The sequence below is a fragment of the Hemitrygon akajei genome, chromosome 16, assembly GCF_048418815.1.
Source record: "Hemitrygon akajei chromosome 16, sHemAka1.3, whole genome shotgun sequence".
In the NCBI taxonomy this organism is placed as follows: domain Eukaryota; kingdom Metazoa; phylum Chordata; class Chondrichthyes; order Myliobatiformes; family Dasyatidae; genus Hemitrygon; species Hemitrygon akajei.
In genome coordinates this window covers 3,256,371-3,277,822 of record NC_133139.1, presented here as the reverse complement: position 1 = coordinate 3,277,822, position 21,452 = coordinate 3,256,371, and the positions used below count along the sequence as shown (strand labels likewise).

Genomic DNA, 21,452 nt, shown 5'->3' with positions numbered 1-21,452 from the left:
GAGGACAATAAAAACCATAGGAGGATAATCAGGGTCTCCCTCACCACTATTTGTGGCATATACTGGGAATATTGCAAACAAAGTGCCCAAAGCATTGTTGAGGATCACTACCACCTATCCCACAATCTCTTTGACCCACTACCATCAGGAGGGAGGTACTGAAGCATCAGGACTAGGACTGGCAGACTGGGTAACAGCTTCTTCCCTCAGGTTGTGAGACTAAAGAATACCGTGCTGTATTTCACTACATGCATTTTGAATTACATTTTATTAACTTATTTATAGCATAATATTTTGGTTTATGAGCTATGTGTGATGTATGTTGTGTGGGTGCACCAAGGTCTGGAGAAACGTTTGGTTGTATTTTTGTAAAGTCAATTGACAATAAACTTGGATTTGAAAAAAACGTTTGGTATCATCTTTTATAGTACTGGCTAACTTACCTTCATATTTCATCTTGTCTCTCCTTATGGCTTTTTAGTTACCTTCTGTTGCCTTGAAAGTTTATAAAAATTTCCAAATACTTCAACTTCCAACTAATTTTTGCTATGTTATATGCCCTCTCATTTGCTTTTCTGCTGTCCTTGACAAGGAAGAGATGTTGTTCCCAGGACTGAAGCATTTGATGACAGTTCCCTCAGTCATGGTCCAAAACCAAGGGAAATGCTTGATATGTGAGAGCAACTGGAATGCGCAAATCAGAAAAAGAGCACTTCAGTATTTTGTTGGAGCATCTCCTGAGAATTCTATAATTAATCATTTCTTCAGTTATGAAATAATACTAACTGCCAGAAGGAATCAGCTGACAACTTGTCTATCATTTGTCATTTTTTTAAAATAATGTGCATTCAGCCATGTAAGTTTGAGAGTGTGTTAATTGGGATATAACACTAGATTGGCAGTAGTAATGTGAAATTGACATTGCATTGTGATCATCTTCTTCTCTGTGCATCCAGGAGTTATTAGCTGTTCATAGAATAATACCTGTAGCAAAGTAGCATTCTGTCAGATTTGTAATGTGAGTAAGTACACAAGCAACTGATTTAATTTTGGTCTCCAAATACCATCTCTGGATCCCAGATCTTGCACAAGATGTGAATTCAAACAGAGTTTTGTTTGGCTTGTGTCTCATAGTGATATTTGAAAATATATTCATATGGGAAGTCTGTTTACTCATAATATCTTACACATTATAAACCATAAAAATTGGCATAGCAAAATTAATTGCCAGAAATCTTGATCAGGAATTGTTATACTATTCATTTTGTATGTCCTTTAGAGAAAAAGTTTTGACAAGGTTTATACTTAAAATAATTAGAATCAAAATCAGAATCAGGTTTATAATCACTGACGTTTGTCCTGATTTTTTTTGTTTATGTGACTGTAATACAGTGGATTACATAAATAAGCCACAATAAAAATAAAATAGTGTAAAAAGGAAATGATGGGCAATGTTCATGGGTTCATGGACCATTCAGAAATCTGACAGCGAAAGGGAAGAAGCTTTTCCTGAAACATTAAGTGTTCAGGCTTCTGTACCCCCTCCCTGAAGGCAGTAATGAGAAGAGGGTACATCTGAATGGTGAAGGTCCTTTGAGATTGATACAGCCTTCTTGAGTCACTGCTGCCTGTTGAAGATGTACTTGATGCTGAGGAGGTGGGCCTGCTTCTGTACTCTTCACCTCTATGAATCTATGTGAGGACCAAAGGAAGTATATTCTTTTTCTAGAAGAAAATGGAGTGAGGTGCAGAATATGGTCAAATGCCATCATAGGATCTGTCAACCTAAGGAAGCTCTGATTCAGAGGCTCCTGTGTGGAAAGTCTCATCATCAGTGTAAACATGTCAGAGAGGGAGGGACTGGGAGAATGGATTTGGAGTCCTTATACAAGGCAGACTGAGGATGTTTACAGAGACAAGAGACTGCAGGTGCTGGAATGTGGAGCCACACACAAAATGCTGTAGATCAGACAACATCAGTGTATATAAATGGACAGTTGATGTTTCAAATCAAGATTCTTCATCTACATTGGAAAGAGGATGTTTGCTGTGGCTGATGCTTGTTGCTGGATTATCCTCTAAGAGAAATATGTGGTGATCCATAAGGGGAAGGGAAGAGTCAGTGATGGATCACATGTAAGTGAGAAAAGGACAGAACTTGACAGTGGAATTTAAGCAAAAATAATGAAGAAACTAGTGACAGGCGCAGGCACAGATGGTTGTGAATGCCTGAGCTGACATTCAGATATGCATCACTCACCAATGCACATCATTGCACATGCCTGAATTTCTTAGTGCTGTAGTATATCATTCACATAGTGATTATGGAAACAAAATTAAGGATTTTGTGTCATTTATCATAACCCTTTATTCTAACACAGTATTTTTCATTGAAAATTGGGCAGTATATAACAATGTGGCAATGTTGGTCGGCTGGTGGTGCAGTGACATCAGTGCCGGACTCCGGACAGAGGTTTCCGGTTTTGAATCCAGTCGGGCCGTTCCCAAGTACACTTTCCATCCGTGCCGGATTGAGTGTAAAATAAAGACAAATACTGTAAAATGTCTGTGTGAGGAGTGGCGCACCACACAGTCTTTTATTCCGCACCTTGTAAGGCATGAAAATGCCCGACGCTGGCCTCACAGGCCTGAGTCAACAGCATCGTCATCATCATCATCATTATTACCATGCAATCAGATTTTCAGTCAAGTGAACTTTCAGTGCTTGTATGAGAAAGTCAAAACAAATGAAGAAAGGAATGATATGAAAGTTAAAGCATAATAAGAAATGGGAGATAGTGGATAAGAAACAACAATATAAGAGGAAAAACACAATGAAGCAAAACCTTTCTTCTTGTTCAAGTTTCATGTTTACCAGTCCTTTTGATCTTGCTGCTCAAGACTAATAACTTGCACACCTAATTTCCTGATAACCCCCTTCACCCACAATGTCTCAGTGGTTACAGCAAAGCAATGGTAGTTTTGCCTTCTGAAACTGACGTTATCTTTAAACAAAACAAATATCTTGTTGAAAATACTATGACTATCACAAAAATATCAAAAAGCATTTGGAGCAATTTGATGCACTGTGACTGACCACCCCTCGTGATTCTTGCTAAGTTTTGACTGGAACTTGCATAGGTGTTGAGTGTATTGAATCTCAGCCAGTCCAGGTTTAACTGCTTCTACTTCATGAGCAGGGAAATTAGAGCATGTGTGTGAGACTCATTTTATAAGAACATAAGAAATAGGAGCAGGTGTAGGCCATCTGGCCTGTCAAGCCTGCTCTGTTGTTCAATAAGATTATGGCTGATCTGGCCATGGACCTGCCTTTTCCCCATAACACTTAGTTCCCCTACTATGCAAAAATCTCCCCAACCTTGTTGTAAATATATTTACTGAGGTAGCCTCCACTGCTTCATTGAACAGAGAATTCCATAGATTTACCATTCTCTGGGAAAAGTAGTTCCTCCTCATCTCTGTCCTAAATCTACTGCCCCAAATTTTGAGGCTATGTCCCCTAGTTCTAGTCTTACCTACCAGTGGAAACAACTTTACTGCCTCTCATATATATCCCTTTCATAATTTTCTATAAGATCTCATCTCATTCTTCTGAATTCCAGCGGATGCAGTCCCAGACAACTCAATCTTTCCTTATAGTCTAACCCCCTCATCTGTGGAATCAACCTGGTGAGCCTCCTCTGCACCATCCCCAAAGCTAGTATATCCTTCTTCAAGTAAGGAAACCAGAACTACATGCAGTACTTCAGGTGCGGCCTCACCAGTATCCTGTACAGTTGCAGCATAACCTTCCTGCTCTTAAATTCAATCCTTTTAGCAATGAAGACCACATTCAGTTTGCCTTCTTGATAGTCTGCTGCACCTGCAAACCAATGCTTTTGTGATTCAAGCACAAGCACTCCCGTCCCTCTGCACAGCAGCATGTTGCAATTTTTTGCCATTTAAATAATAATCTGCTCTTTCATTTTTCCTTCCAAAGTGGATGATCTCGCATTTACCAACATTGTACTCTGCCAGACCCTTTCCCATTCACTTAACCTATTAATATCTCTCTGTAGACTCTCCGTATCTTCTGCACAATTTGATTTTCTACTCAATTTAGTATCTGCAGCAAACTTAGATACACTACACACAGTCCCCTCTTCCAGATCGTTAATGTATATCGTGAACAGTGCGGGCCCAGCACCGATCCCTGTGGCACACCGCTCACCACTGATTGCCAACCAGAGAAACATCCATGTAACCCAACTCTCTGCTTTCTATTAACCAGTTCTCTATAAATGCTAAAGCATCACCCCCAACTCTAAGCATCCTTATCTTATGGATAAGTCTTTTATGTGGTACCTTATCAAACATCTTCTGGAAATCCAAGTAAATAGAGTCCATCTGTTCCCCTCTATCCACTGCACTCATTATATCCTCAAAAAACTTAAGTAAGTTTGCCAAACATGATCTGTCTTTGCTGAATCCTTGCTGTGTCTGCCTGATGGATCCATTTGTTTCCAGATGCCTCGCTATTTCTTCTTTAATGATAGCTTCAAGCACTTTCCCAACTACAGATGTTAAACTAACTAGCCTATAGTTACCTGCCTTTTGCCTACATCCTTTTTTGAACAGTAGTGTGACATTCACCATCTTCCAATCCATCAGAACTTGCCCAGAGTCAAGAGAATTTTGGTAAGTCATCACCAAAGCCACTACTATAACTTCTGCCATTTCTGTCAGTACCCTGGGATGCATTCCATCAGGACCAGGTGACTTGTCTATCTTCAGGTCCATAAGTTTGCTCAGCACTGCCTCTTTAGTGATAGCTATTGTATCGAGGTCCTCATCTCCCATTGCATCCATAACATCTCCTTTTGGCGTCCTCCACTGTGAAAACTGAAACAAAATAGTCATTCAAAGCCTCAGCCATTTCTTCATCACCCAGTATCAATTCCCTCTTCTTGTCCTCCAAGGGACCTACATTCACTTTAGCCCCCCTTTTCCACTTTATATAATTACAAAAACTTTTACTATCCATGTTTATATTTTGTGCTAGTTTATTTTCATAATCTAGCTTCCCTTTCATTATTGCCCGCTTGGTGGTACTTTGTTGCTTTTTAAAGTTTTCCCAATTTTCCAGTTTCCCACTACTCTTGGTGACTTTGTATGCACAAACTTTTAGTTTGATGCCTTCTTGTATTTCCTTAGTTATCCAAGGCTGGCTGTCCTCACCCTTACTGTTCTTGCTTTTACCTGGAATATACTTTTGTTGAGCACTGTGAAAAATCTATTAGAAAGTCTTCCACTGTCCCTCAACTGTCCTGCCATATAGCCTGTGTTCCCAGTCTACACTAGCCAAATCCTCCCTCATCCCATTGTAGTTTCCATTGTTTAGGCATAATGCACAGGTTTTAGATTGAACTGTTACACCCTCCATTTGTATGAGAAATTCAATCTTTCCAAGAGCATCCCTAAACTGCAAGATCACTAATTTTGCCTGTCTTATTGCACAGGTCCAGATCTAAGATAACACATTCCCTTGTGGGTTCAGTAACATGCTGTTCAAGAAAGTCTTCACGAATGCATTCTATGAAGTCCTCCTCAAGACTGCCTCAACCAACCTGATTCACCCAATCTGTGTGCAAATTGAAGTCCTCCATGATAACTGCTCTACCATTTTAACATGCCTCAGATATTTCTCTGTTTATTGCCCGTGCCACTGTAATGTTATTATTAGATGGCTGATAGACGACTCCCACCAGTGATTTTTTTCCCTTTTCTAATATCTACCCAGAGGGATTCAACATTCTGCTCCTTAGATCTTGTATCGTCTCTCACTATCGCTCTGATCTCATCTTTAATTAAGAGCTACCCCACCTCCCTTACCTTCCTGCCTATCTTTCCATATTACCTGATATCCTTGGATATTTAATTCCCAATCCTCTCCACCCTGCAACCACGTCTCTGTACTGGCCACTAAATCATACTTCTTAGCCACAAGTTCACTGATCTTTAACCAAATACTACAGGCATTCAAATAAAGAGTCCTTACACTCATTGTGCTTTTAAAATCCTTTACTCTTTTGCACTTGACTTCTCTTCACTCTTACTTTTCTATTTCTTATCTTTTTTTTCTTTATCTTTATCCACACTTTTTTTTACTTTATCCATACTTCTCCAATCTGTTGAACCCACACTCCACTATTTAGTTTAAAGCCCTAACCACAGCCCTAATTATGCGATTCGCTAGGATTCAGGTCCCATCACGATTCAGGTAGAGCCCGTCCCTTTAGTACAACTCCCTCCTTCCCCAATACTGGTGCCAATTTCCCATGAATTCAAACCCACATCAATCCTTGAAGCACTAATCCTCTTTAACCTTCTTGACCCGATCCCAATTTGCACATGGCTCAGGTAGTAATCCAGAGATTACTACCTTTTTTGGTTCTGCTCTTTAATTAGTTGTTAGCTGCTCGAATTCCCTCAGCAGAACCTCTTTCCTCGTTCTACCTATGTCATTGGTACCCACATGGACCATTTTTATGTAATAGGAAAGACCCAGTCAAGAAAGTGTGAGAACTAAAGTGTAATCATTCAGGGAACCGCATGGATTTGTACTGCTTTTTACATTGCTACATCATCTCACCCAGACAGACAATAAATTTTAAGAGTTTTATGCTACCTCGTACCCAATACATGATTCTATTAAAATGGAGCTGTGCCCATTGGAGGGAATAAAGACATATTTTTGAAGCAATCAGACTGAGGTCACCCTGTCTAGGTCATTTGATTAGAAACATTGCAAATTATTAAGTGCTTGTTCGTTTCTTTTTTTGGCTCCAAGTCATAAACACCCAGCATTAAGTAACTGGCGTTTTTGTTTTTTTTTTAAAGATTCTTTTGCAACTGCAGCAAAGTGTGGTGTCTGCGCATTGAGATTTCATTTTTAATATATTACTAGAACATCCTATGATGCTGCTCTTGGTAAGTCAGGAACATTATATAATGTAAAGTGTAGGTGTATGTCATTTTTCTGGAGATCTTTTTGCTCTTTTGCACGAGATATATTTTCCAGATCATTGGATGTTTCCTTAGGTGAGGCTTCCCTGCCTTTAGTCCCAGGGAGTTCTATTTCCATCATTTTTGTCATCTTAAACAGCTCTTATGTGTTCAACAGAACATGCTTATGAGGGCCAGTACTGTGTTTACTTTCGTTGTGACAGTATGTCGGCACTCACTGTTTAGGAAGAATGATTTTGTTGTAGTCTTCAGGATAGCACCCTGTTAGATGAGATGCATAATGTCATGACTGAAGTGAAACTATTTATACCAGTCCCAATAAGCTATAAACAAAGTTGTATTTACAGTAAGTAATGGCATAACTTCTGTAATTCCCTATATGGATTTGAATGTTCTTTCTTCCAAACGTATAGGACATTATTTCTCACTGCAGTGGGCCAAAGATAGAAAATCGGGCAGAATTAAGGAGAATTTTTTGGAAAGAATCCTCTCCAGTCATTTATTTTTATTGTGCATAGTTAGAATAACAGGGACAATAAGGTTCACCAGGCTTTGAAAACAGATCTCCAAAGTGATAAACAACACACAATGCTGGAGGAACTTAGCAGACCGGGCACATCTATGGAAAAGAGTAAACAGTCAATGTTTCGGGTTAAGATCCTTTATCAGGACCCTCAAAAGTAATAAAGTTATTTGAACATATTAAATGGATGGTGCATCTGATAGAGCTGCTGCCACACATCTCCAGCAATCTAGGTTCAGTCCTATCTCCAAGTGCTGCCAGTGTGAAGTTTGATGTTGGACCTGTGACCACATGGGTTTCCCCTGCCATTTAAATTTTTTCCACACATCATGTGTAGGTTGATAGTTTAATTGTAAATTACCCCTTGTGTAGGTGTGTAGCAGAAGAATTGGAGAATGTTAATGGGCATAGCAAGATTATACAAATTACAGGATCATAACAAGGTAGATTGTGAGGTAAAGAATCCAGCTTATTATACTAATGAACCATTTAATAGTCTTAGAACAGCAGGGTGGAAGCTGTCCTTGAGCCTGGTGGTACGTGCTTTCAGACTTCTGTATCTTCTAACTGATAGAAGAGGGGAAACGAGAAAATGTCTGGGATAGTTGGAGTCTTTGATCATAAAGATTCCTTTGTTGAAGCAGTGAGAAGTACAGAGTCCATGGAGGGCTAGTTTCTGAGATGTGTTGAGCTGTGTTCAGAACTCTCAGCAGTTTCTTGCAATCAAGCCTCTTGAGAGTAAAAATTAGAACTGTGTTCATCCAGACAAAACAACAAAGTTCCATCACTGTTCTGATTTGTGCTTTGAGTATACTGGAAAGTCCTTGGGGTGTCAGGAGTTGAATCACTTGAAACAGGATTCCCAGCCAAATTATTTATACAGATCGTCCAGTTAAGGTTCTGATGAGTGGTGACCACCATTGATGAAAGGAGATTTAGCAATTGTAATCAGGGGTGGGTGGTTAGATTCTCTGTGTTGGAGATGGCCTTTGCCTTGCACATCTGTAGGTCTTGCTGTGTATTTACACTTGGGTTCATTCAGTTACTGAGGACTTACAAATGGAATTGAACATTGTGGAAGTATAAGTGAATATCTCCACTTTTGATGTGATCTTGGAGGTGACTGAACTAGGATACTGTCTCTGAAGAACTCCTGGAAAGATGTCCTAGGACTGAGGTGATTGACCTCCTACAAGTGATAGAATTGAAAAAATTGCTCATCCGAGATTATCTCCAAACAGAAGGCAATTGTGTAAGAGATATAATAACGTAGAGAAAAAATGATTCAGAAGGGCTATGGAGTGCTTAACTGCAGCCTGCTGTGGGATTGGGTCTGTGGTGAATTATGACATGCTTACTGATGTAGATTCCACAGCAGCCAAATGTGACATTAAAAGTTTTTGTAAGATCAGAAAAGACAATGTATAGTGATTATTGCTGCATCATTCGTTCTTCTCCACATAATCACATGGTGAGCATCTTGCATTGTTTCTCTTAATAAATACACTGCAATTTGAGGAGCAGATCTGCAGGCACTTGGAAAACTTATCTGAGCAGTCATCTTGCAATGCCTTTCCCTCTGGCAGACAAACCTTTCCTATAGTTACCACTGTTGGATTTGTCTCATTAAAAGAAAGTCTTGATCACAGTATCCCTGAAGTTTTCTGACATTTCTTCCTGTCCCAGAAAAAGGAAATGAGAGTGTTAATTTGTTTCTGAAATTTCTGAAATTCAACCAGGAATGTAGTCTGTTCCCCTCAGTCTTCATTGTTTTTCGGTTGTGATGGGGGGGGGGGGGTGGAATCTGATTGTAGAGTCAAGAATATTCATTAACGACATTTGCAACAAGAATAGTCTTAGGTTGAAGAGCATTTCTACAGTAGGACTTCAGTGAGAGTTGATTACTTCTTTTAAGCTCTCCTCCCTTTTTTGCAACTCACTTGAGTGGAGTGGATATAAGAGCATAAAAATATAAGAAATTGGCCATTTGGCCACCTGTACCTTCTCCGTCATTCAAAACCACTTTCTCAACCTAATTGCATGTTTTTAATGCCTTTAATATTAAATTTGATCAATCTGTATTGTATATACAGCAACTTGCCAATAATCCACTTCTAGATGGTTCAGAAACTTGGGGTTTGGCATCTGGCTCAGCAGGTGTTCTTTTTCACTCTCCTTTCAATCTTAACAAAGCTGCCTTTGCATAATCCTTCAAATGCACTGGCAGGTCAAATGAACTGACACAGCATCTTCTTCCACACTGACATTCTCAGTGTTGAGATCTTAATTACATGCAGTTTACTCCAATGGCAGGGAATGTCATTCATATGTCTTGACAATAGACTGTTGAAACAAACACTTATGTCACAACTAAACTTTACCAGGTAGACAGAGAAAACAACTCAAGTATGTTGTCAAAGCCTCAAAACATACTCACTTGGTCCTGGTAAACCTTGACCTATGACCAGTCAAAATGGGTATCAACAATGGCTTTCAGAACCTCCAGTCTATTTGTTGTTGCACCCATAAGGTTCAAAGTACATATATATCACCATGATAACCCTGAGGTATTCACAATAAACACAGGAAACGCAATAGAATAAATGACAGATTGATGGACAAGCAACCAATGTGCAAAAAACAACAAACTGCAAATTCAAAAAGAAAGAGAACAATAATAATAAATAAGCAATAGATATTGAGAATATGAGATGAAGAATCCTTGAAAGTGAGTCCGTAAATTATGGGAACAGTTCAGTCATGGGAGCCATCTACCTGCCCCGTCAGGGACTATCTGCGTGTCTGCAGGTCCTAATTTGGCCTCGTTTCACCTCAGATCCAAAGAGCAGAAGAAAATCACCCTAAACCGTGAGTGACTGCCTAAGAAGAAGAGAGACAGGAAGAAGATACGGAATGTAAATGTCCCATTTTGCACAGCCATAATGTTATATCCATTCACTCTTAAAATACAAATGTTATTGTAAAAAAATAACAAAATCCATGGATTGTAAGCTACAGTATGTTGAAAATGACAGGCATATCCTACACGTTTATTACAAGTAAACTGCCATCCTGGAGTTTTGACAATGCCACAGCATAAAGTGAGTCAGCAGCTACCTGTATATCTCTGCCTGTTTTTATTTTTATTGAAGTGAGCTGCAATAGAAATCTTGAGAAATATAAATGTTGCTTTCATCCATTTCACAATATCACATATCAAAATCTACTTTTATGAACCTAATTCTTATCTGATCCAAGAATCTAGTGACAGCAGCTATCATCTGCACTGGCTGCCTGTTAAGATTTTGCACTATTTTACCACCTGTAGCTTAATATTAAAGTATCAGCCTTATGAACCAAGGGTACAAACTCTTAATACCTTATTGTGATAAGTGAATATTCAAAGCAACTGATAGTATTCGATTTGAGGTTATTTTAGGTTAAAAAAAAATACGATATATAAATTATACCCAAATCAAGCTTTATGACAAAACTTTTTAACTACTTTGTTCATTGCAGGAAGTCACACTGTGCCAGTATGGTGCAAAATCTTCATCAAACCTCAGATACCAAAGATGCATAGATATCAAAGTTCAAAGTAAAAGATATTTAAGCTTTTTCTCCATGAACAGAAGGCAATAATAATTTCAAAAGACAAACAAAGTCTGTTGCAATATAGTTTGATTTTTTCTGCTTATTCTTAAGTATTACTTCTTTACATTATTTTTATTTTTACTATTTTCTCTGTTTTCTGCAGGACTGTCCACCAGGGTCTCAAGACTTCAGAGAAAAGCAATGTGCAGAATTTAATAACATTGCATTTCGTGGGAAGTATTATGCCTGGAAACCATATGTTGGAGGTATGATCTTCCTCAAAATAAAGAAATAATTACATTCATTATTCCAAATTACTTTACAAAATGAAAGGAAATTATTTGGCCTATCAATTCTGTGCTAGCCCATACAACAATCCAATTTCCCCCACTAATTTTCATAGTAACCTTTTAGACTATAAGACATAGAAACATGAATTAGGCGATTTGCCACCCTCTGACTGAAGAAATTCCTTCTCATCTCTGTTCTAAAGAGATATCCTGCTGTTCTAAGACATTCAAGTTTAGTTTTTCATTCAACCATACACATGTATATAGTTAAACAAAACAGCATTCCTCTGGGGCAAATAATGCAAAACACAGTATATACAGTTGCATTCCATAAGATGGTTACAATTGCACATGTAATCACAAAAATAATATTAGCACAAGTCCCTGCATGACATGGCCTAAAGATTGATGGTGCATGGGATGTTATCTTGGAGACACATTTCTGTAAGAACAAGCACATAGCTGTTTCTCATCTCTCATTGGGTCAGCCGCAGATTAAAGCAATCCAGTTGGTCTTAAAGGGAGCAAACACTGGAGAGCAGCACTGATGGGAGACCCAGCATGCAGCGGCTAGCCCCCAACCCAGCACGGATTCCAGTGTTTCCTGCCCCAGGTGGCTGTAACAGGTGATGCCGTGGCATGAGGGCCTGATCTGCGCAACGACTGAGGCCATGCAGCCCACATCCCCCCCCCCCACCACTGTTGGTCTTTCCAATGAGTGAATGAACTGGACTTACAGTATTTTGTATTACCAGTGTCCATTGGGGTCTTATGATCACAAGAAGACTGTTTAAGACATATATTTGCACCATTTGTTGGATCCAGAGAGGCTGCTGCGATCAAGCGCACCGCCATCATACTGGAACTGCCCCCTAGTACTAGACTCTCACACAATTAGAAACATCCTCTCCATGTCTGGGCTTCCAATCTTTGGTAGGTCTCAATGAAATTCCCCTCACTCTTCTAAACTCTAACAAACACTGGCCTAGAGCCATGAAACGCTCCTCATACGTTACCCCCTTTCATTCTCAGGATCATTCTCATGAACCTCTTTTGGACCCTCTCTAACGTCAGAATATCCTTTCTTAGATAAGGATCCCAAAACTTTCACACTACTCTAAATGTGCTCTGACCAATGCCTTATATTCTAGTCCTCTCGAAATGAATGCTAACATTGCATTTGCCTTCCTTAGTAATGGCTAACCCTTAGAGAATCTGCACCAAGACTCCCAAGTCCCTTTGCTATTTCTGTATTTGCTGCCCATTTAGATAATAGTCTCCCCGCATTCTTATCATCTCTCCCCAGATATTACCATTTACTTCCATACTGATGGCAATTTACAGCTGCAAATTAACCAATCTACCCACATATCTTTGGGATGTGGGAGGAAGTTCCAAGGAAACACATGCAGAATGTGCGAACTCTACACTCACTATTTGATAGGTTGGTGATTTATCTATGGGACTCATATTCCTAATGTGAAGTGAAAGGAATCTTAGAAATAGAATTATCAATCCTTACATCTTTGGGGTGATCTAGATTTATCAATGGTGCAGAGCTGAATTTTCATTTACAAGTACATTCCATCAAGGATGGCTACTTACACCACAATAGCTTGCTCCTGCCTAATCCTATCTGCTGAAAGCCTGATCCGCAGGTTTATTGTTACATCTAAACTTCTTGCCAGCTCCCATCTTCTACCCTTGCATTCACCCAACTGTACTTCGTATACCTTAACTCATTTCAAGTCTCATTCACAAGTTGCCCTGCATACGTTGACCCACTCTGGTTCAGTAGTATCCCAGTAGAAAATTCTGAAACAATTGATAGGGTAGATGCCAAGAGCTGAGATACCTAGAAATTGTGAGCTATTTCCATAGATCGAAAGTCAGCCATCTAGATTTGAAGTGAGGAAACTTTTATTCGTACTGATTATTGATAATCTTTGAAATACTTTGAGCCTGGGGATAATCAATTAATGAAATCAATAGATATTCAAACTTTAAAATAGAGAAGCAGGAGAGACCATTACGCCATTCTAATCTGTTCTGCTGTTCAGTAGAGTCATTGTCTGAACATAATCCTTCAGAGTTGCTTCTTACTGACACAGGTTTCCTTACTTTAGAGCAAAAACTTTCAAATTTACAGATTTTGAAAAAAGTAATTCAAATTCTTTGTTTCTTCTTTTGTGAATTCAATTTATATTTTCTTCATATAAGTACTCTAGACTTAGGGGTTACCATTACATAACTATCCTAATTAGTTAGGCCGATTGCTTATGGTGTGGCTTCCATATTTTAGATGATTTTACCTATTCATTTTTGTGATGTGGACATTAATTAGATGGCAACCACTGATGGTTTATTCCTGGATAGTTTTTTCAGGCAGGCTTATGCCCTAATAAGTCAATCACTATGACCTCTGCACTTTCCGACAATTTTTAATACTCCATTTAAATTCTGAAGTTGGCATGGCAGTGATTGTGCTGCAGTTATTTATGTTACAAATCTCCAAATTACTATTCCATTAATATGCACCTGCTAATCAAGAAACTGTGTTTATTTTATTTATTTATTTAGCAATACAGCATGGAGTAGGCCCATCTGGACTTCAAGCTATACCACCCCATCGATCCCACAACCCTGATTGACCCTAATCTAATGGGACAATTTACAATGGCCAATTAACCTACCTGGTAGGTGTTTGGACTGTGGGAGGAAACCTGACCACCCAAGAAAAACTCATGTCTTCCACAGGGACGATGTACGGAGATTCTTTACAGAATGGCATCGGAATTGAACTCTGAACTCCAGAACGCCCCAAGCTGTAATAGCATTGCGCTAACTGCTACGTTACTGTGGCGTCCAAACAGCAGATTTCATGACATATGTCAGTGATTCTGATTCTGAATCCACACGGTCACATGGAGAATGTGACAACTCTGCACTGACAGCACAGGAAGTCAGGATTGAATCTGGATCTCTGGAGCCATGAAGCAGCATTTCTACCAGTTGTGCTACTCCTTCAATGCGTAAGGAATTTAACTACAGTGACTTTCTTTTTTTTTAAATCTTATAAATAAAATTGATCTGTATTTTAATTTTAATGTAGGTGGTGTAAAGGCGTGTGCTTTGAACTGCCTGGCTGTGGGCTTCAATTTCTACACTGAACATGCTGCAGCTGTGGTGGATGGTACCTTGTGTCGTCCAAACTCTCTTGATATATGTGTCAGTGGGGAATGTAAGGTATGTAACCCTAAACTTAATCTTACTGTCTCACAATTAATAAATTATTCAACAAAATCTTGACTGGTGTGTGTTTACTTTAGTCCACTATACCACTGACCAAGTCTGTGAGAAGTATTTAATCATGTAAAACAAATTTCTTTCAAATTAAAAGTCTAATTCCATGTTGTTGTAGAGTTACTTTTCAGGCAATTATGAATCAAGTAAAATAAATGTGTTTAAAATAAATATATAAACTTTTTGAAGTCAAATATTTGTAAGTTTGTACTGTCCCACTATTCAAGTAATGAATTAAAAGACATTTTTGGACAATTAAAAGATTCCTTGAAGACAATATCAGATTCTTTGGAAATAGGTCTAAAATTATGAAAATAGCAAAAAATGAAATTGTTTTAACAGAATAATCTGACATTTTTCACTTCCTTCCTATGTAGCATGTGGGCTGTGATCACACTCTGGGTTCAGATGTAAGAGAGGATCGCTGCCGAGTCTGTGGTGGTGATGGGAGTACTTGTGAAACTATAGAAGGAATTTTCAATGAATCAAATCCTCATGGAGGTAAGATAAATCTAATTTGAGCATTCCAATAATAACAGGGCTAGCAAACTAACTTCTAAATATTAATTTTCTTTCTTCTCAGGAGTGTGAAGCTTATCTGAAAATTACAGTTAGCTTGGCGTAACTACTTGTTTTGGAAGCAATGAGGAGAAAGACACCAGTTGGAATGAGACTGGGGTAAAACTGCAGTTCAGTTATATGGCCTCAAGAATTCCTTAGTACACTGCAGGAGAGATCCAACTCACATACCTACAATGTAATATGAAGTAGTTGTCCTTAAAATAGACCATATTCTGGTTCTGTAAGATTTGTGTCACATTGAAAATAATCCTGGAATTCAGTTAGTGTGAAGTAGCTTTTATCCAACAGTTGAGAGGCTTGTCTGACATCTTACTGGAATCTCATATTCAGTTAAGAAGAGGAGGAGGCCATAGATATGTCGGCCCGTGGCCTCTTCTGCCACAATGAGGCCACTCTCACATTAGAGGAGCAATGCCTCATGTTCCACCTGGGTAGCTACTGATCTAATAGCACGAACATCGATTTCTCCAACTTCCAGTAATTCCCCCCCCCCCACCTTCTTCAGTTCCCCCCTCTGGCCTCTCACCTGCCTATCACCTTCCCTCATGGTGCCCATCCTCTTTCCCTTTCTCACATGGTCCACTCTCCTCTCCTATTAGATTCCTTCTTCTCCTGCCCTTTGTCTTTTCCAGTTGTCACCTCACAGCTTCTTTCTTCATTTCCCCTCACCCACCCACCAGGCTTCACCTATCACCTTCTAGCTTGACCTCCTGCCCTGCCCCCATCCCCACAGCTTCTTATTCTGACATCTTCCCCCTTCCTTTCCAGTCCCAAGAAAGGGTCTTGGCCCAAAATGTCCAACGCTTATTCATTTCCATAGATGCTGAATAACTTGCTGAATTTCTCCAGATTTTTTGTGTATTGCGAAAGAAACTAGAAACATAGAAAATCTACACCACAATGCAGGCCAGAACTGAGCACAGTACTCCAAGTGGGGTCTGACCAGGTGATGCACCATCAATAACTCACGCTGAGACTTAGGAAGTGAGATATCGGCCTTTATTGACTGAAGAACAACACTACATCCTGGGAAAATGAGGGAGAGCAGCAGACCACAGTCGCCTTTATACAGGGGTCTGTGGGAGGAGCCACAGGGGCAGTCAGCAGGGTCTGTGGGAGGAGCCACAGGAGCAGTCAGACAGGTATATCTAGTTCACCACACCAGGGTCCTATATAGCTGCAACATTACCTCTTGGCTCCTAAACCCAGTCCCATGATTGATGAAGGCCAATTCACCGTATGCTTTCTTAACCACAGAGTCAACCTGCGCAGCAGCTTTGAGTGTCCTATGGACTCGGACCCCAAGATCCCACTGATCCTCCACATTGCCAAGAGTCTTACCATTAATACTATAATCTGTTATCATATTTGACCTACCAAAATGAACCACTTCACACTTATCTGGGTTGAACGCCGCCTGCCACTTCTCAGCCCAGTTTTGCATCCTATCAATGTCCCACTACAACCTCTGACAGCCCTCCACACTATCCACAACACCTCCAATCTTTGTGTCATCAGCAGATTTACTAACCCATCCCTCCACTTCCTTATCCAGGTCATTTATAAAAATCATGAAGAAGAGGGGTTGCAGAACAGATCCCTGAGGCACAGCACTGGACACCGACCTCCATGCAGAATATGACCCGTCAACAACCACTCTCTGCCTTCTGTGGGCAAGCCAGTTCTGGATCCACAAAGCAATGTCCCCTTGGAACTCATGCTTCCTTACTTTCTCAATAAGCCTTGGATGGGATACCTTGTCAAATGCCTTGCTGAAATCCATATACACTGCATCTATGGCTCTACCTTCATCAATGTGTTTAGTCACATCCTCAAAAAGTTCAATCAGGCTTGTAAGGCACAACCTGCCTTTGACAAAGCCATGCTGACTATTCCTAATTATATTATGCCTCTCCAAATGTCTAAATCCTGCCTCTCAGGATCTTCTCCATCAACTTACCAACCACTGAAGTAAGACTCACTGGTCTGTAATTACCAGCGCTATCTCTACTCCCTTTCTTGAATAATGGAACAACATCTGCAACCCACCAATGCTCTGGAAACATAGAACCATAGAACACTACAGCACTGTACAGGCCCTTCAGCCCTCCATGTTGTGCCAACCCATATAATCCTTAAAAAAAAAGTACTAAACCCACACTACCCCATAACCCTCTATTTTTCTTTCATCCATGTGCCTGTCCAAGTGGAACTTAAATACCCCTAATGTTTTAGCCTCCACCACCATCCCTGGCAAGTCATTCCAGGCACTCACAACCCTCTGTGTAAAAAAACTTACCCCTGATGTCTCCCCTAAACTTCCCTCCTTTAATTTTGTACATATGCCCTCTGGTGTTTGCTATTGATGTCCTGGGAAACAGGTACTGACTATCCACCCTATCTATGCCTCTCATAATCTTACAGACCTCTATCAAGTCCCCTCCCATTCTTCTACGCTCCAAAGAGAAAAGTCCCAGCTCTGCTAACCTTGCTTCATATGACTTCTTCTCCAAACCAGGCAACATCCTGGTAAATCTCCTCTGCACCCTCTCCATACCTTCCACATCCTTCCTATAATGAGGTGACCAGAATTGAACAATTGAACACAATACTCTGTAAGTGCGGTCTCACCAGAGATTTGTAGAGTTGCAACATGACCTCTCTACTCTTGAACTCAATCCCCCTGTTAATGAAGCCTAGCATCCCATAGGCCTTCTTAACTACCCTATCAACCTGCGCAGCGACCTTGAGGGATGTATGGATTTGAACCCCAAGGTCCTTTTGTTCATCCACACTCTTAAGTAACTGACCATTAATCCTGTACTCAGTCTTCTGGTTTGTCCTTCCAAAATGCATCACCTCACACTTGTCCGGATTGAACTCCATCTGCCATTTTTCTGCCCAACTCTGCAGCCTGTCTATATCCTCTTGTAACCTTTGACAACCTACAGCTCCATCCACAACTCCTCCAATCTTCATGTCATCCGCAAACTTACTCACTCTTCCTTCTGCCTCTACATCCAGGTCATTTATAAAAATCACAAATAGCAGGGGTCCCAGAACAGATCCCTGAAGCACTCCACTAGTCACCGACCTCCAGGCAGAATACTTTCCTTCCACAAGTACCCTCCACTTTCTTCCTTTAAGCCAATTTTTTTTATCCAAACAGCCAAGGTTCTACTTACCCCATGCCTCATGACTTTCTGGATGAGTCTCTCGTGAGGGACCTTGTCAAATGCCTTGCTAAAGTCCATGTAGACCACATCCACTGCCCTACCCTCATCAATTTCTTTTGTTACCTCTTCAAAGTACTCAATCAGGCTCGTGAGGCATGATCTTCCCTTCATAAATCCATGTTAACTATCCATGAATAGACTGTACTTCTCCAAATGCTCGTAGATCCTATCCTTAAGAATCCTTTCCAGTAGTTTGCAGACCACTGACGTAAGACTCACTGGATTATAGTTCCCAGGTTTCTCCCTATTACCTTTTTTTAAACAAGGGAACTACATTTGCCATTCTCCAGTCCTCCGGCACTTCCCCTGCAGCCAAAGAGGATTCAAAGATCATGGCTAATGCTCCTGCGATCTCTTCTCTCAATTCTCACAACAACCTGGGGTGTATCATATCCGGCCCTGGGGATTTATCAATCTTAATGTTTTTAAGAAGATGCAGCACTTCTTCTTCCTTAATCTCCACATTGCCCAGCACATAGGCCGGCTCTGCTTCGGCCTCATCCTGATCAAGATCCTTTTCACTTGTAAATACTGAAGCAAAGTATTCATTTAGGACCTCCCCAACCTCCTCCACCTCCAGGCACATGTTGCCCTCTTTATCCTTTAGCGGTCCCACCTTCATTCTTGTCGTCCTCCTGTTCTTCACATACGCATAGAATGCCTTGAGGTTCTCCTTAATCCTACAAGCTCCTTCCTGGCTACCCTATATTTCTCATGAGCCCCTCCTACTTCATGCTTCTTATATCTAACATATGCTTCCTTTTTCCTCTTGATGAGTTGCCTTACTTGTTTCGTCAGCCACGGTTCCCTTTTCCTACCATTTTTTCCTTGCCTTAGTGGGACAAATCTATCCTGAACCCAGCTCAAGTGGTCCCTAAACTTCTCCCACATTATTTCTGTGCTTTCCCCTTTGAACATGTTTCCAATTTACTCTCGCTAGTTCCTGCCTCATCCCTTCAAAGTTAGCCCTTCCCCAGTTAAGCACTTTGCCATTTTGTCTGATTTTATTTCTTTCCATAGCTATACTGAAGCTAAGGGATTTGTGGTCACTCTCACCAAAATGCTCCCCCACCAAGAGGTCTGTCACTTGTCCAGGTTCCTTACCCAGGACTAGATCCAGTATAGTCTCTCCTCTCGTCGGCCGGTCCACATACCGTGTCAGGAATCCTTCTTGAACACACCTGACAAATTCAGCCCCATCTATCCTCCTTGCACTCAGGAGGTGCCAGTCAATATGAGGGAAGTTGAAATCACCCATAACTACTACCCTGTATTTCCTGCACCATTCTAAAATCTGCCTGCTTATCTGCTCCTCGGTGTCCCGAGGGCTATTTGGGGGCCTACAGACTACTCCCAGCACAGTGATTGATCCCTTCCTATTTCTGACTTCCACCCAGACCGACTCTGTGGACACTCCCTCTGCAGTGTCCTCCCTTTCTATAGCCGTGATACTGTCCCTGACCATCAATGCCACTCCCCCCCCCCTTTTTTTACCTCCCATCCTATTCCTTTTAAAACACCTGAACCCCGGGACCTGCATCATCCAATCCTGCCCTTCCTCCAACCAAGTTTCAGTAACGGCCACAACATCATAGTTCCACATACTAATCCATGCTCTAAGTTCATCCTCCTTGTTCCTAATACTCCTATCATTGAAATAGACACATTTCAACCCCTTTAACTGGCAACAATTATCTTTTGTCCCCTGCCTGTCCTTCCTCATCAACTCAGAACTCTTAGCATCTTGCCCTTGTCCTTCTACCTTAATCCCTGCACTCACATTCTGATTCCCACCCCCTCTCAAACTAGTTTAAACCCTCCCCAACAGCTCTATCAAACCTGCCCGCCAGGGTGTTGGTTCCCCTTGGATTCAAGTGCAAACCGTCCTTTTTGTACAGGTCACACCCGCCCCCAAAGAGGTCCCAATGATCCAGAAATCTGAATTCCTGCCCCCTGCTCCATTCCCTCAGCCACGCATTTATCCTCCACCTCATTCTATTCCTATTCTCACTGTCGCATGGCACAGGCAGTAATCCCGAGATTACTACCTTTGAGGTCCTGCTTTTCAACTTCCTTCCTAACTTCCTGTAGTCTTCTTTCAGGACCTCTTCCCTTTTCCTGCCTGTGTCATTGGTACCAATATGTACCACGACCTCTGCCTGTTCTCCCTCCCATCGCAGGATATCTTGGACGTGATCAGAAACATCCCAGACCCTGGCATCTGGGAGGCAAACTACCATCCGAGTTTCTTTCCTGCATCCACAGAATCACCTGTCTGACCTCCTGACTATAGAGTCCCCTGTCACTACTGCCTTCCTCTTCCTTTCCCTACCCTTCTGAGCCACAGGGCCAGACTCTGTGCCAGAGGCACAACCACTGTCGCTTCCCCCAGGCAGGCTGTCCCCCCCAACAGTACTCAAACAGGAGTACTTATTGTCAAGGGGTACAGCTACAGGGGTACTCTCTAGTACCTGACTCTTCCCCTTCCCTCTCCTGACTGTAACCCATTTCTCTGTCCCCTGCAGCCCCGGTGTGACCACCTGCCTGTAACTCCTCTCTGTCACCTCCTCACTCTCCCTGACCAGACGAAGGTCATCGAGTTGCATCTCCAGTTCCCTAACACGATCCCTTAAGAGTTGCATCTCAATGCACCGGGTGCAGATGTGGCCATCTGGGATGCCAGGAGACTCCAGGACTTCACACATCTGGCACTGACCACAGAAAACCATCCTCACACACATACTACTTCCTTTTGCAATCCAACAACTGCCTTGCCTCGTCCCGTTACCACCAAAGCCCTTTCACTCTGCTGCCTCTCACTCCGCTCTCCCAACCCTGTTGATGATGCAAAGATCATCGCCAAACTCTCAGCAATCTCCTTCCTCGCCTCCCATAGTA

General features: G+C 41.2%; 1 protein-coding gene across 3 annotated transcripts in view; it reads left to right on the top strand.

Annotated features, from left to right (window-relative positions):
• LOC140739701 (A disintegrin and metalloproteinase with thrombospondin motifs 6-like) overlaps positions 1–21,452 on the top strand; it is a 185,173-nt gene that overhangs the window by 137,261 nt on the left and 26,460 nt on the right. For all 3 annotated transcript variants that reach the window (XM_073068121.1, XM_073068120.1, XM_073068122.1), the window contains 3 exons: positions 11,307–11,409; positions 14,546–14,679; positions 15,114–15,237. In XM_073068121.1, coding sequence (XP_072924222.1) covers positions 11,307–11,409; positions 14,546–14,679; positions 15,114–15,237 — 361 coding nt within the window. The remainder of the gene's footprint in view (positions 1–11,306; positions 11,410–14,545; positions 14,680–15,113; positions 15,238–21,452) is intronic.